Source organism: Notamacropus eugenii, chromosome 5 (genome assembly GCF_028372415.1).
Source record: "Notamacropus eugenii isolate mMacEug1 chromosome 5, mMacEug1.pri_v2, whole genome shotgun sequence".
Taxonomy (NCBI): Eukaryota; Metazoa; Chordata; class Mammalia; order Diprotodontia; family Macropodidae; genus Notamacropus; species Notamacropus eugenii.
Window position 1 is genome coordinate 240,888,718 of NC_092876.1, and position 12,684 is coordinate 240,901,401.

The 12,684-nt window shown below is 38.2% G+C and overlaps 1 protein-coding gene across 5 annotated transcripts in view; it reads right to left on the minus strand.

Moving 5' to 3' along the window:
- PDE11A (phosphodiesterase 11A) overlaps positions 1–12,684 on the minus strand; it is a 571,707-nt gene that overhangs the window by 282,000 nt on the left and 277,023 nt on the right. For all 5 annotated transcript variants that reach the window (XM_072612423.1, XM_072612422.1, XM_072612427.1 and 2 more), the window contains one exon: positions 12,464–12,604. In XM_072612423.1, coding sequence (XP_072468524.1) covers positions 12,464–12,604 — 141 coding nt within the window. The remainder of the gene's footprint in view (positions 1–12,463; positions 12,605–12,684) is intronic.

The following is a 12,684-nucleotide window of genomic DNA, read 5'->3' on the forward strand; positions in this document are numbered from 1 at the left end:
CTCTGATTGAATAATGTGATTAAAGATGATCTTCCCCACACATTGATGGGCCTGCCCATTGAGGGAAGCTTGATTAGGGAAGCTGTTTTGTAGAAGGGTCCTAAGTACCTTTTGTTTTTTCTTTTGAGGCACTGGGTTAGAGGATTATGGCCTCTGGCTCTGAAAAGTGTATAAATACTCTGAGGTTGAGGTTATACTTTGGGGCTTACTGGCTAGAAGTGTTTGTTTGACCAGATGAGGACTTTGGGAATCCGCTAAGGAGCCCACTGGCTATGAAAACCCAGATGTTGGTGCTTTTCTCTCTGGTTGCTATGTATGTATGTTAATGGTCAGACATATGGAAGGATATCTGTTGATTTTTGATTCTCTGACATTTTGATTTTGATTTTTCTCTGACACATGTGCTTGATTAAAGGAGATTGTTAACCCCTCAAAAGTTGCCTTTCCTTTTAGAGAAGCAGATCAAAGAACCTGTGGTAGCAGGCCCCCCTGTGTATGTTGGAGTGCTTACTGATACAACTATAAAACCAGATACGTCCATATCTGAAATACTTAGGAGAGTTCAAATCGAGATAGCTTGAGGAGCAAAACAGTATATACATGTGCATGATATTTTATGTATGTGTGTATATATCACAAATAATGTATACACGTATATTCTATATTATGTGTATATATATTGCATAATATATGCATGTATATCATATATTATATAGAAGTGCTTATATATCACACAATATGATGTATGCATATATGTTACAAATTATTTTTATATGTATGCATAACATATGTCCATGTATATTCTTTAATACATGTATATCACATATATGTGTATGCATATTCTATATTCTTTGTGTGTTTCCATATATGTGATTGTATCCTATATATTATATGTATATAGCATATATATGTGTATATCATATTATATACATATCTTTATATGTGGACATATCTATGCACATATAAGATATGCATGCTTATCATCTATTGTGTGTATATGTATTTGTTGTAGCTATATAGCACACATACAATATATGCCTGCATATTATATACACATATGAACATATGTATCACATATATACTACAGGCATTATGTATGTTATGTATATATCATGTATTTTTTTTATATCCCCTCCAAAATTCTGCTTTACCCTAACACATATTTACAAACACCATTCCCTCCTTTCAATACTATCTATCCCATTTTCAAAGTTTTGGAAAATCTTCCCTTTGAGAATATGTGAGAAAAGTTTAGGTTTCTTTTTTCTGTCTGAGAGATATAGTGTATGAAAAATTAGATGATCACTGAATTTGAGTGCTAAAAGGGACCTTAGAGCTCAAAGTCTATAAAATCACGCAAGGCACTAAGAGGGGAAGCACATGTTTCTCCACAAATTATACAATACCAAGATCCTTGTCTTCTTGAAAGATGAAGTTTTATGACTAATAAAAGAAAGCGACAACTCTGCTTCTTCCACAAACACATTCTGGGGACACTGTCAGAGATCAGTTGTGAGGTCTCATGTTCTCTGTTCTTAGAACACAGAGTCATGGGCTAAGGTTTAGATCAGTCCTTAAGCTCCTGTACTGGTGGGTAAGGGGCTGAAAGGCAGGGTGGTGGTGGCTATGAAGAAATAGTAAATATGGTCTCCACCCCTGAAGACCTTAAAACTAAAAGGAGAGACAGTTACAAGGTGCCCGAAGAACATAAAAGAATGACAAAGGGAAAATAAATGCATTACATAACTAATGTTTCTTTTGTGTATGTGTGTGCATGTACATATACAAGAAAGAGTATTTATCTAATGAAACAGAGGCCAGAAAAGACAACAACAAGTTTTTCTGCTCTCTCAATTGTCTGCATAAACAATACTGTAAAGGATATTTTTGCCTATGGACCCAATAAAGGAAGATGTCATCTGACCCTTAGTTTCCTAATGCTGGGTTTAGAGAGTTCATTTTTTTGTTTTGCAAATCCAATGACAGTTCTATAACCTAATTGGCCTAAGAAAGATTCTCCATTAAGAGAAATGTCACAAAATGTCTCATTCTGTTCTATGACTGATTAAGAGCACCTCATTTCAGAGAGTCATCTAGATGTGTCCCAGGACCCCATGATCTATATCTGCCCCCTACTCCTACAAACCTAACAGAACTTATCTGCCCTACTTTTTTTTTCTCAACCCATCCACCTCCCAACCCTGCTCTGTGTTAGATGATAACTAGTGAGCTGAATGAGTACATGAGCATTTATTAAGTATTTACAATGTGCTAAACTGTGTTAAATGATGGGAATACATATATAAAAATTAAAAAAAAACAAACACAATCCTTGCCCTCAAAAAAAATACATTCTAATAAGAGAAGACAGCACATTGACAGTCATGTCCAGGGAGGGATGTTTTGGTCTGGGAAGTCACAGGGATGATGAGTGGAGTCATAAGGCAATTGACAGATACATCCTTTCTAGGAATGGTAGTATTGATTTCATTACCATTTCCAGAAGAGAAACTGGACAGGGAGTGGTTATGGGGAGGAAGATGCACTGACTGTATCATTATAGATAGGGTGAGCTCTTATCAGTCAGGAGCTTGGGGCCCCAGAGCAAGAGTTAGATTTCCTAGTCAGAATCAGAAGATGAGGCACAGGAGTATGGCAAGAAGATGGCTCTTGGGGCCACTTAGTGATCGTGAGCTCTCACTAACAAAGAGCCAAGGACTGGGGGAAGGAACTAGAGTGTGGGATTGGAGGCAGCAGTTGGAGCCAATAACATGGAGGATATTCTTGGATGCTGATGGGTCAATGGGCTACCTTTCCTAGGCAACACACTGGCATTTAAATAACAGGATCTCCTGGAGACACAGTGACACAAATGGTGAGAATTTCAGGCATTAAGTAGACTGGTGTGTGTATGAGAGACTATGAGCAAGTGAGAACATATTTGGAGGTAAACAGGCCATTGTTTGCTCTTCAAATCATGCTATCTAATGGAGGATCAGTCTACACTGCAACCTAGGGTGACAACAGGTAATTTTTGTGTAAAGAATCTGATGAAAGCATAATGTATCAGTATGGAAGATATTTCCAATATTCTATTCAATACAATATTCTCTAACCCAAGTTTAGAAATACAATATGAAATGTATTGAACAGGTACAAAGCCTGGTGCATTTAAGGGTGATTTAGCCTCATTTTGTAGCAATAAGAGAGAATTTTTACCAAATGAAAGATCATTTCAAGCACAGAATACAATGAACAGAAGAAAGTCTAATTCTCCTATGTTTGCTTCTCATCACTGCCATTAGTTTCTTGGGTTCACAAACTTTACAATTTATCCATTTACTCTCAAATCTGATTGGAGCATTGTGGATTCTGAGTTCCATTTTGAATGTACTAAATGGCTGTGATTTCAGATGTTTTCTTCTGGATGCTACTTATTTTTTAAATGATATAAAATCAAACCCTAAACGCAATTTATAGGTCAAGGAAACAGTAAAAGTGGCTTCAAGCATCTCTGGCTTCCAGTTAGCATTAGCATATTTCAACCTGGGGAAATTAACATATTGTCCAAAGCAATGAAACAAAATTCCCCCATCTTCTTGTTCTTTGGAAAGGATCCATAGGAGGAAGTCTTCTTCTTCTTCTTTTTTTAATTTGGATGTTTATCAAACTGTGGCCAGTCTGACTGCTTGTAATTCTTTTAATTTAAAAACAACTCCCCTCACCCCCATCTGTGTTCAACTACATGTTCCCACACTAGAAAGAAAACAGGAATGCTCTACAAAATAACTAATTTTTCAGGTGTTCCCTGAACGCAAATTTTCCACAAGACTACTCTTCTGATACTCTATCAAAGATATCTCTATTTTCTGCCTCTTTCTTTTCCACAGAATTCTGCCCCAACTAACCCCTCCTCCATACCCCAATTGCACTTTCTCTTTTCCTTTTAAAATCTCCAATTTTCCTTCAAAGCACTACTTAACTTCTGCTCAAAGCCTTTCTTTCTTTTTTCTTCCTTTCTTAAAACTCCCTTTAGTGATCTCCCTAAGTTGTTAGTGCTATCTACCACTTAAAATCACTTTGTATTCTTTGGTTTATACTTTTACTTATATGATTTCATATTTACTGGATTTACTGGATGCCCCCCAGTAAAATATAACTTCTTGAGGATAGGGCCTGTTTTATTCAGTGCCTTAGTGGCCCTGGCACTTAGCACTGATCTTCTACCATCATTGGGGTGGTGGCTGTTCAGTCATTTCAATCCAGTAGTATTCTTCATGATCCCATTTTGGGGTTTTAATAGGCATTTAATAATTGCTTGTTGAATTAAATAGATTGGAATCTGCCCTAGTTTATGCATGAATATTCTAAAGTATTTAGAAAGAGCTCTGGGTGGGGAGAAAAATATTTGTGAGAATTAGACTGGTCTTTCCAATAAAATTTGGAAAATGACTCCTCCACTTTGAAAATTCCTATTCATTCAGTTGTTGTATTGGGTGGATGGGTGGATGGGTGGGTAGTGATGGCTTGAGGGGTCAGGAAAAATAAATAGATCAACAAAATGAAGCTAAGCATCTTATTCATGATATTTGTTTGGAAGATTACAATACTTAGGAGGTTAATTTAAATGAACAAAATAATTTCTTGCAATTTAAGTACCCTGACAACAGGTGGCGGTAAAGAATTAGTCTTACTTGGGAAGAGTGATTTTCCTGAGATTTATGGCCACTCCATCTGGCTCACTCAGCAGGTACTGCCATTGAGCAGAGGCAGGTCATGAATTGCATATCCCAGTCTCTAATAATTGCATCCTGTATTACTGTCCCCTTCCCTCCCCCCACTCCCATCTGCCTACTTCTAGGGCAGATTCTATCACTGAGACAATCTTCTAAAAATAAAAAAAAACAGGAATGCTCCCTCTATAAAATAAAATAAGCAGTTAAATACCTTATGAAAATGCTTTTTAGCACTTCTTAAAAACAAAGAATCCCTAAGATGTATTCTTATTTCTTCTAATTCTTTTTAAGTTTATTACTAGCTATTGTTTTTACACCACTTTCTTTTCTCAACATATCACTCCTTTCTCCCCTACTCCACAATCATTCTTTTTTAACAACAAACAAAAAGGAATGGGGAAGCAGTTCAAACTACATAACACATCAATTGAGTTCAGTAGTAAAATGTACACTCTTCTGCATCCATTTTTCATAGTTTCCCACATTGGAAAGTCGGGAAGTTCATTTTCATCTTTCTTCTTTAGCACCAAGATCAATCACTCTATTATAAAGCATTCAGTTTCAGTTTTTACTGTTCTAGTCACTGGGCATATTGTTTTCCTGGTTCTACTTCACTTTGCATGAGCTCTTAAAAACCTTCCCATACCTCCTATGTATTTTTTATTTATCATTTCCTGTAGATGTCTAACTATTTGTAGACTGTAATTATACTTAGTCTTTTTTCCTTCCTGTAACTCTATATTGGGCTCCATGTTTCTTTCGATTACCAACTTCATTGTGGTGTCAAATCCCTGACTTACAATTTGTCACTCTTCTCCAGCTATAAGGATTTGGGTCAGTCAGTCAATAAGCGTTTATTAAGCCCAGGCTATGTGTAAGCTGGGGATATAAAGAAAGGCAAAAGATATTCCCTTTAAATCTTTGCAGGAAAGCTTAATGTCAATGGAAGAAATGTCTGAGGTGCCAGATAGTGATGTTTCTTTGATAAGCCAGGAGCTCTTCACTTGGAGGCAAGATTGGGAAATAGGTTCTAGAAGGGATGAGAAACATAGTAGCTTTCCCTAACTATATCTATTGCCATCTGGAAGCCTGGGAGCTGTAACTACTGTTCAGTTGAGTCTAGCTGACTCTAGGGAGAAGAACTAGTTTGAAAAAGGGGTCAGTCAACGGTGAGGAGCTAAGAGACTTCTAGATCTATTCCCTCTGCAGTGGTATGAAAGTCTAAGGTTAGGTTTTTATTTCACTTTGTGATTTTTTTCTATTTTCTTTGTTATCTTAAAACCATTCTATGTCTCCCTGTAGTTCCTGTGAGAGAAAAGAAATCTACAGGAAACCTAATGGATGACTGGGTTTTTATTACAGAGACGTTATGGCAGGAGAGAAATTGGAAAGTTGCTCTCTTCTGGTAGGACCTGGGTGAGAGGAAGGCCAAATCTGAGAAGAGGTGAAGGTTATGGAAAATCAGAAACAGAAGCTAGTGAGCTAAGTCCTGCAACTCATCCAAAAATGTTCTAGGCTTACCCCCGATGACTTAGGAGGAGAAAGTGAGGTTGCTGACCTGCACAGCCCTCCCTCACTCAAAACGAAGTCAAGTGCAAGTCATATCATCATTTCTCTGATGTCATGGTCCTTTTGGAAAATGAAGGACAAGCACAGGAGTTGCCCCCGTGCTACCATACAATGTACTAAATTCTTTACAGAATTCTAGGGGAAACACAAAGCTGGTAACAGTCATTGCAGCTCATGAAAAGATGGTAGCAGTAAATACCAGGGCCAGAAACAGTGCTTTAAAGAGGGAGATTAGAAAGTCTGCACGTGCCTTTCCTGACTAAGTAAAAACAGAAAAGTTAATGATAATATGTAAATGAACTAGAAGAAACTAAAGGGAAGTGACAGGAGTTATTTAGATCTATGGGACTATAGCAGATGTGGAAAAGAAAGACATTGAGCACAAGGAATATCAGGCTAAGAGGAAGAAATATTTCCCGATGTTGACATCTATTTGCCATGGAATGATCTCCAGTCTAATGGAAACTTTATTCCCTGATTCACTTAAACTAAGCTGGGTAAAATACTTGAGAGAAGCATAAGGGGATAATTCTTGCTTTGCGAAAGAGAATGAAGTAGATGATTGGCATTTTCCATTTATATTTATGGTTGCTAGGCAGAAAACTCATGTGAGGGGTAAAAGAGCCTGGGCTGTCACCACTGACTCCTATTGGTTGTGTGAAGCTGGATGAATTAGTCAATAAGCAATTATTAAGTGTCTACTATGTACCAAACACTGTGCTAACTTCTGGGGATACAAAGAAAGGGGGAAAAACAATCTCTGCTCTCAAGAACCCACAGTCTAATGAAGGGATAACATGCAAACAATTATGTACAAACAACATATACACAAGACAAATTGTAAATAATCAGCAGAGAGAAGGTACTATAATTAAGGGAGATTGGGAAAGATAGAAGGTGGTTTTGAAGGTTTCTGAAGGAAGATAGGGAAGTCAGGGGATTCCGGGAATGGGGACAATCAGTAAAAATGCAAGTCAGGACAGGCAATGTTTTGTGCTAGCAACAGACAGGAGACCCGTTTCACTAGATCACAGAGTATGAAGGGGTATAACAGTAAGCACCCCACATACACAGGGGCACCTGCTATCACAGTTCCTTAGATCTGCATTCATAAAGTATAGGCAACTTTTGAGGGGTTAACAATCACTTTAATCAAGCATATATATCATTCAGTTAGTTCAGAGGAAAAAGTCAGCACCTTGAACTTCAGAGATAATACAGAGAAAGCAAAGATCAACAGACATGACTTCTTCTGTCTGACTATAATCAATACCTACATTACAATTCAACAGACAGGTCCAACTGTCTGACCGTAGTTACCAGAAAGGGAAGCACTGACATCTGGGTTTCCAAAGGGGGTGGGAGGGCTCCTAAGTGCTTCCCAGAGTCCTCATCTGGCCAAACAAACACTTCTAGTCAGTAAGCCCCAAAGTAAAACCTCACCCTCAGAATATTTATATACTTTTCAGAGCAAGAGGGTATAACCCTCTGACCCAGTGCCTCAATAGAAAAAAACAAAAGGTACTTGGGACCCTCCTATAAAATACAACTCCTATAATCAAGCTTCCCTCAATTGGCAGGTCCATCAATGAATGAGAAAGATCTTCCCCAATTAAATTATTCAATCAGAGGCACTTTTAGCAAAACAAAAACTGCAAAAGATTCTACTTTGCTTGGCCTTACAAGGGGAAGGTGGAGAGAAAAGTATAAGAGGACTGTAAAGGTGGGGGGGGGGGCAGGTTATAATATACTTTGAATACCAAATAGAGGATTTTTTAATTTGCTCTTGGAGCCACTGAAGTTTATTGAATGGGGGAGAAGAGGGTTATGTGATGTAGTCAGACCTTCACTTTAGTAAGGCTACTTTGACAGCTGAATGGAGAACAGATTGGAATGGGGAGAGACCTGAGGCAGGGTGATAAACAGAAGACTATTGTAATAGTCTGGGTATAAGATGATGATGGCCTAGATTTGAGTGGTGGTAGTGTCAGAGAAGAGGAGAGTATATATCAGATGTTGTGAAGGTAGAATGGATAAGATTTGGAAAGAGATTGAATATGGAGGGGCAAGAGAGAGTGAGGGTTAGGATTACACTTAGGGTGTTAGCTTGGGTGACTGGGAGAATGGGATTAGCCTTGATAGTAATTGGGAAGTTTACTAGAGGGAAGATCTGGGCAGGGGGAGGTGAGATGCTACTTTTAGTTTTGGACATGTTGAGTTTAAGATGTCCTTGAGACATCTAGTTTGAAATGCCTAATTGGTAGTTGGAGATACAAGACTAGAGATTAAGAAAGAGGTAAGGGCTGAATAAATAGTTCTGCAAGTCATCAGTACTGAGATAATAATTCAATACACAGGATCTGATGAGATGACCAAATGAAAGAGTTTAAAGGGAAAAGAAAAGAAGGCCCAGGACAGAACTCTGGGGACACTCATGGCTAATGAGCATGACCAAAAGGAAGATCCAGCAAAGAAGACTGAGAAGAAGAGATCAGATAGATTGGAGGGGAACAAGTAATGGCTTGAAAACCCTAGAGGACAGAGAGTTTCCAGGAGAAAAGGATAACTGGCAGTATCAAAGACTACAGAGGAGTGAAAGAAGAGGAAGACTGAGAAAAGGCTATTTGAGTTGGTAATTTAAACATTTTAGTAACTTTGAAGTGAGTGGTTTCACTTGAATGAAGTGGTCAAAAGCCAGACTGTAGAAAGTTAAGGAGAGAGAAAGAGGAAAGGAAATAAAGGCACTGATTGTAAATGACCTACTCAGGGCATTTTGCAAAAAAAAAAAAAAAGAAAGAAAGAAAGAAAGAGAAGAGGCATGGGATGATAACTAGTGGGAATTGATGGATCAAGTGAGGGTTTTTTGAGGATTAGGGAGACATGGAAATGTTTGTAGGCAGCAGGGAAGAAACAAGTAGGTAGGGAGAGATTGAAAACAGGTAAGAAAGTAGGAATGAGAAAGGTAATATGTTGCTTATTCACTGACTAGCTAATCTGCATCTAAATGTCTATCCATCTCAAGAGGCAAGAATTTTGCCTTTCTTAGTAGATAGGGAAATATTGAAGATAAGTGAGAAAATTGGGATGACAGAGACAATAAGCTGATTATTGACTCTCTGGTCAATTTTCACTTAAATGTGTATATCTTAGGAGGGAAGATTTTGCCCTTAACAGGGATTCCTAAATTAACCCCTGAGTGAATTAAAGTTTCCACAACTCAAATACACAAATGGATTTGTGGCAATTTACCCATGTCTCCAAATAAGTTCATCACTGGGGGACTACTTGACATGCTGTCAAACTTCTTCAAGCCCTTCTGATATATCAAGAATATCAGGGCAGTGCATGGGTTGTCCATCTGTAAATCTCTCATTCTCCCCTTCTGACAAGTTCGTTCATTTCCATGATGTCATCCTCTAAACTACTCCTCCTCTGTAATTCTTTATTTGTAATGTGTTACAGCATGCTCAAAGCCAGCTTTTGACTCTCCATCAAGGCAGTTAAGTGGTACAGTGAATAGAGTGCCAGGCCTGGAGTTAAGAGAACCTGAGTTTAAATCTTACCTTGGATACTTACTAGCTTAACCCTGTTTGCCTGAGTTTCCTCATCTGTCAAAATGACCTGGAGGAGGAAATGGCAAACCATTCCAGTATCTTTGTCAAGAAAACTCCAAATGGGGTCATAAAGAGTCAGACATGACTGAAAAACTGAACAAATGGCTCTCCAACACCCTTTGGATGATCCTCAATTCTTTGGGAACAACATGTCTCCTAACCATGTTGCATTATAGGAATAATGTTGGCATTAAAAAATATGGGCCTTTGTTTCAGGTAGAAACTTGGAATCATTAAAAGAACTCTGAAATTTCCCAAAAGCAATCCAGTCTGCTCTCCTCCCCTTGTTCAGTTATGGACCCAATTTCTTCTCTCTGCAACATCTATTCAAGATAGTTATATTGATGGATGAGGTCTGTAGGTTGTCTGTTCAATTGTCTATTGTAATTTAAGGATTATTTTCCCATTTGGTTTTTCTAAGGCAGATAGGTAAGCCAAACTCTTTTGAATGATTATGAATCTCTTGCAGGAAGCTCTGCGATATTCTGGGACTTGATGCAATCAACACAATTTTGTCTCTAAGTAGTTCCAAAGCTAGCTTTTAAAAAATTGGTTGTTCACATTTTTGTGTTGGAAAGACAAAGATCACAAAAAAATTTGTATTTGCATTTTTTTAAACAAAAACTTCTCTTTTTAAATGTTAGGCTCTCAATAAAATTCTGTGAGTCATTGTTATCCAAGGATATTTAATATAGATTAGAGAGAAGTGCAAGTTTCTTATGCGAGGAGGCAGCTTTGAACATATATATCTAATATATTGTTTTTAAAAAATCTTTGTGGACTTCTATTCTTTAGCTTCAATGAAATCTCAAAACTTTCCTGTAGTGTTGCTGCGCACTGAGGAAAATAATTCTGAAGTCCAAAAGTAATTATCTTTTCTAAACAAAGTGCAGTCAAATATAGATTTCAGTGGGACATTAGAGGGGCTCTTAATTGCTAGACTATTCCAGCTCTTTGAAGAGAGTTCTCAGCAAGGATATTAAATTGCTACCAATAATTTAGACAATTGAACTTCTCTGTTGTTAGATTGATGATAATCATTAATTTTATTATTGTTTTGCAACTATAGAGCTGTTTTTATCCAGGAGTCAAAGACCCTTGATAAAATTTGAAAGTGATCTTCACTACACCCAAGTAAGGTAGACACAGATGTTTTAAAGCAAAGGGTTGGATTCTCTCCTTGGTAGAGATATCAACCCCTGAAGAGCCAAGGGAAAAAAACCTTTTGCCTGCTTCACTTGTGTATTTTGTCTGACTGCCCCCAGGCTCCTCAGTCACTAGTGAAATGACCTGGTAGCTAAGGAAGCCACATGATCAAGTGCTGAAATCTGCAGATTTCTCCCCCTCCCTTTCCACAGGTGTAGGCATCATTATGTAGTTGCCACATTTACCCACACAGAAAATAACCATTGAGTCTGGGGCAAGACAAAAGCAAGCAACAATGGCGAATGGGGAGTGGGGGCATTGTTATGGTAGCACACTCCTGTTATGTCATTTATCAGAAAGGGTGAAAGTGGCAGATGGCTTGAGTTTTGGTATCTGAGCTACAATGTATTATGCTCATTGAGGTCTACACTAAGTTTGCCATCAACATGGTGAGCCCCCAGGAGCAGAGGTGCTACCATATTGCCTAATGGGGGTAGAATAGCCAAGGTCTGAATTGGTGCAGGTCAAAGCTTCCTTGCTGATCAGTTGTAGGATATCTGGGATCAGTTGTGGGTGACATCTGGCCTTGAGTAGTCCATGACTGGCCAAGAAGGGAAGATCCAGTCTTAATTTTTTTTAAATAAGCAACAATGACAGTATCCTTGAAAAGAGACACCAGTAGATACCATTGCCTTAGGAGATTAAAATGCATACATTTGCTTTACTTGGCCAAGCAAAGGAAGAGAAGTAATGCATAAGTCAGCCAAAGGGACATAGAAAGAAGTGATGAGAATTGTTTAGACAGGCCCACAGGACTATGAGATAAATATAAGGAACAGAAAAATTTGGAGCTCTTGCATTTAAGGTAGCAGTATAGCTAGAAGCCCTTGTAAAGAGATACTCCACTCAGATATAACTGAGGCAGAGTTCTTCATTAATATGCAGTATTGAGGCTAGTACCTGGCATTTCCAATCATCCCTTCAAGGAAAGTTGAACTCCTTTAATGAAAATTCAGATATCCTTTTCTCTTCTCCCTTGCCTTCACCCTTGTCAAAGTATCCCATCTTCTTGGACCATAATCCCAGAGCTTGAGGATAACACCAATTCCATAGGTAGACACCTCAAGAAGTAAGCATTTTAAATCCCCAAAGAGGGGATGTAATTTTGACTAAACTAAAGGTTTAAAAGGGGAAAAATTCGCTTTGTGAGCAAAATTTCCTGACTAGTTTGTGCATTATAGATTGTCCAGTGATAATACTCTGCATTTTCTCAAATATAGTATCATTATGAGGAGAGTGATTCAAGGCTCAGGTACATGAGCTCAATTGTAAATAGCCAAAGCTTTATCCCATTAATATACCTGCTTAAATCCATATGAAATCTCCAAGGGCACTTACCGGTGATTCAATGTCCTCTAGGAGCAAGACTGAACAACGCTCGCACTTCAACAGTGTCTGGGCCCGGTGCATGATTTTCTTAACAATTTTCTCCAAGTCAGTTTGTTCTTCAAAGAGGTCATTAACCACCTCAAGCAGAGCCTGTGGAAGATGAAAGAAAATTTAGTTTGGTGGGTGTAGGACTTACAAAATGCTATGCTGGAGGGAAATTCCAAGTCTTT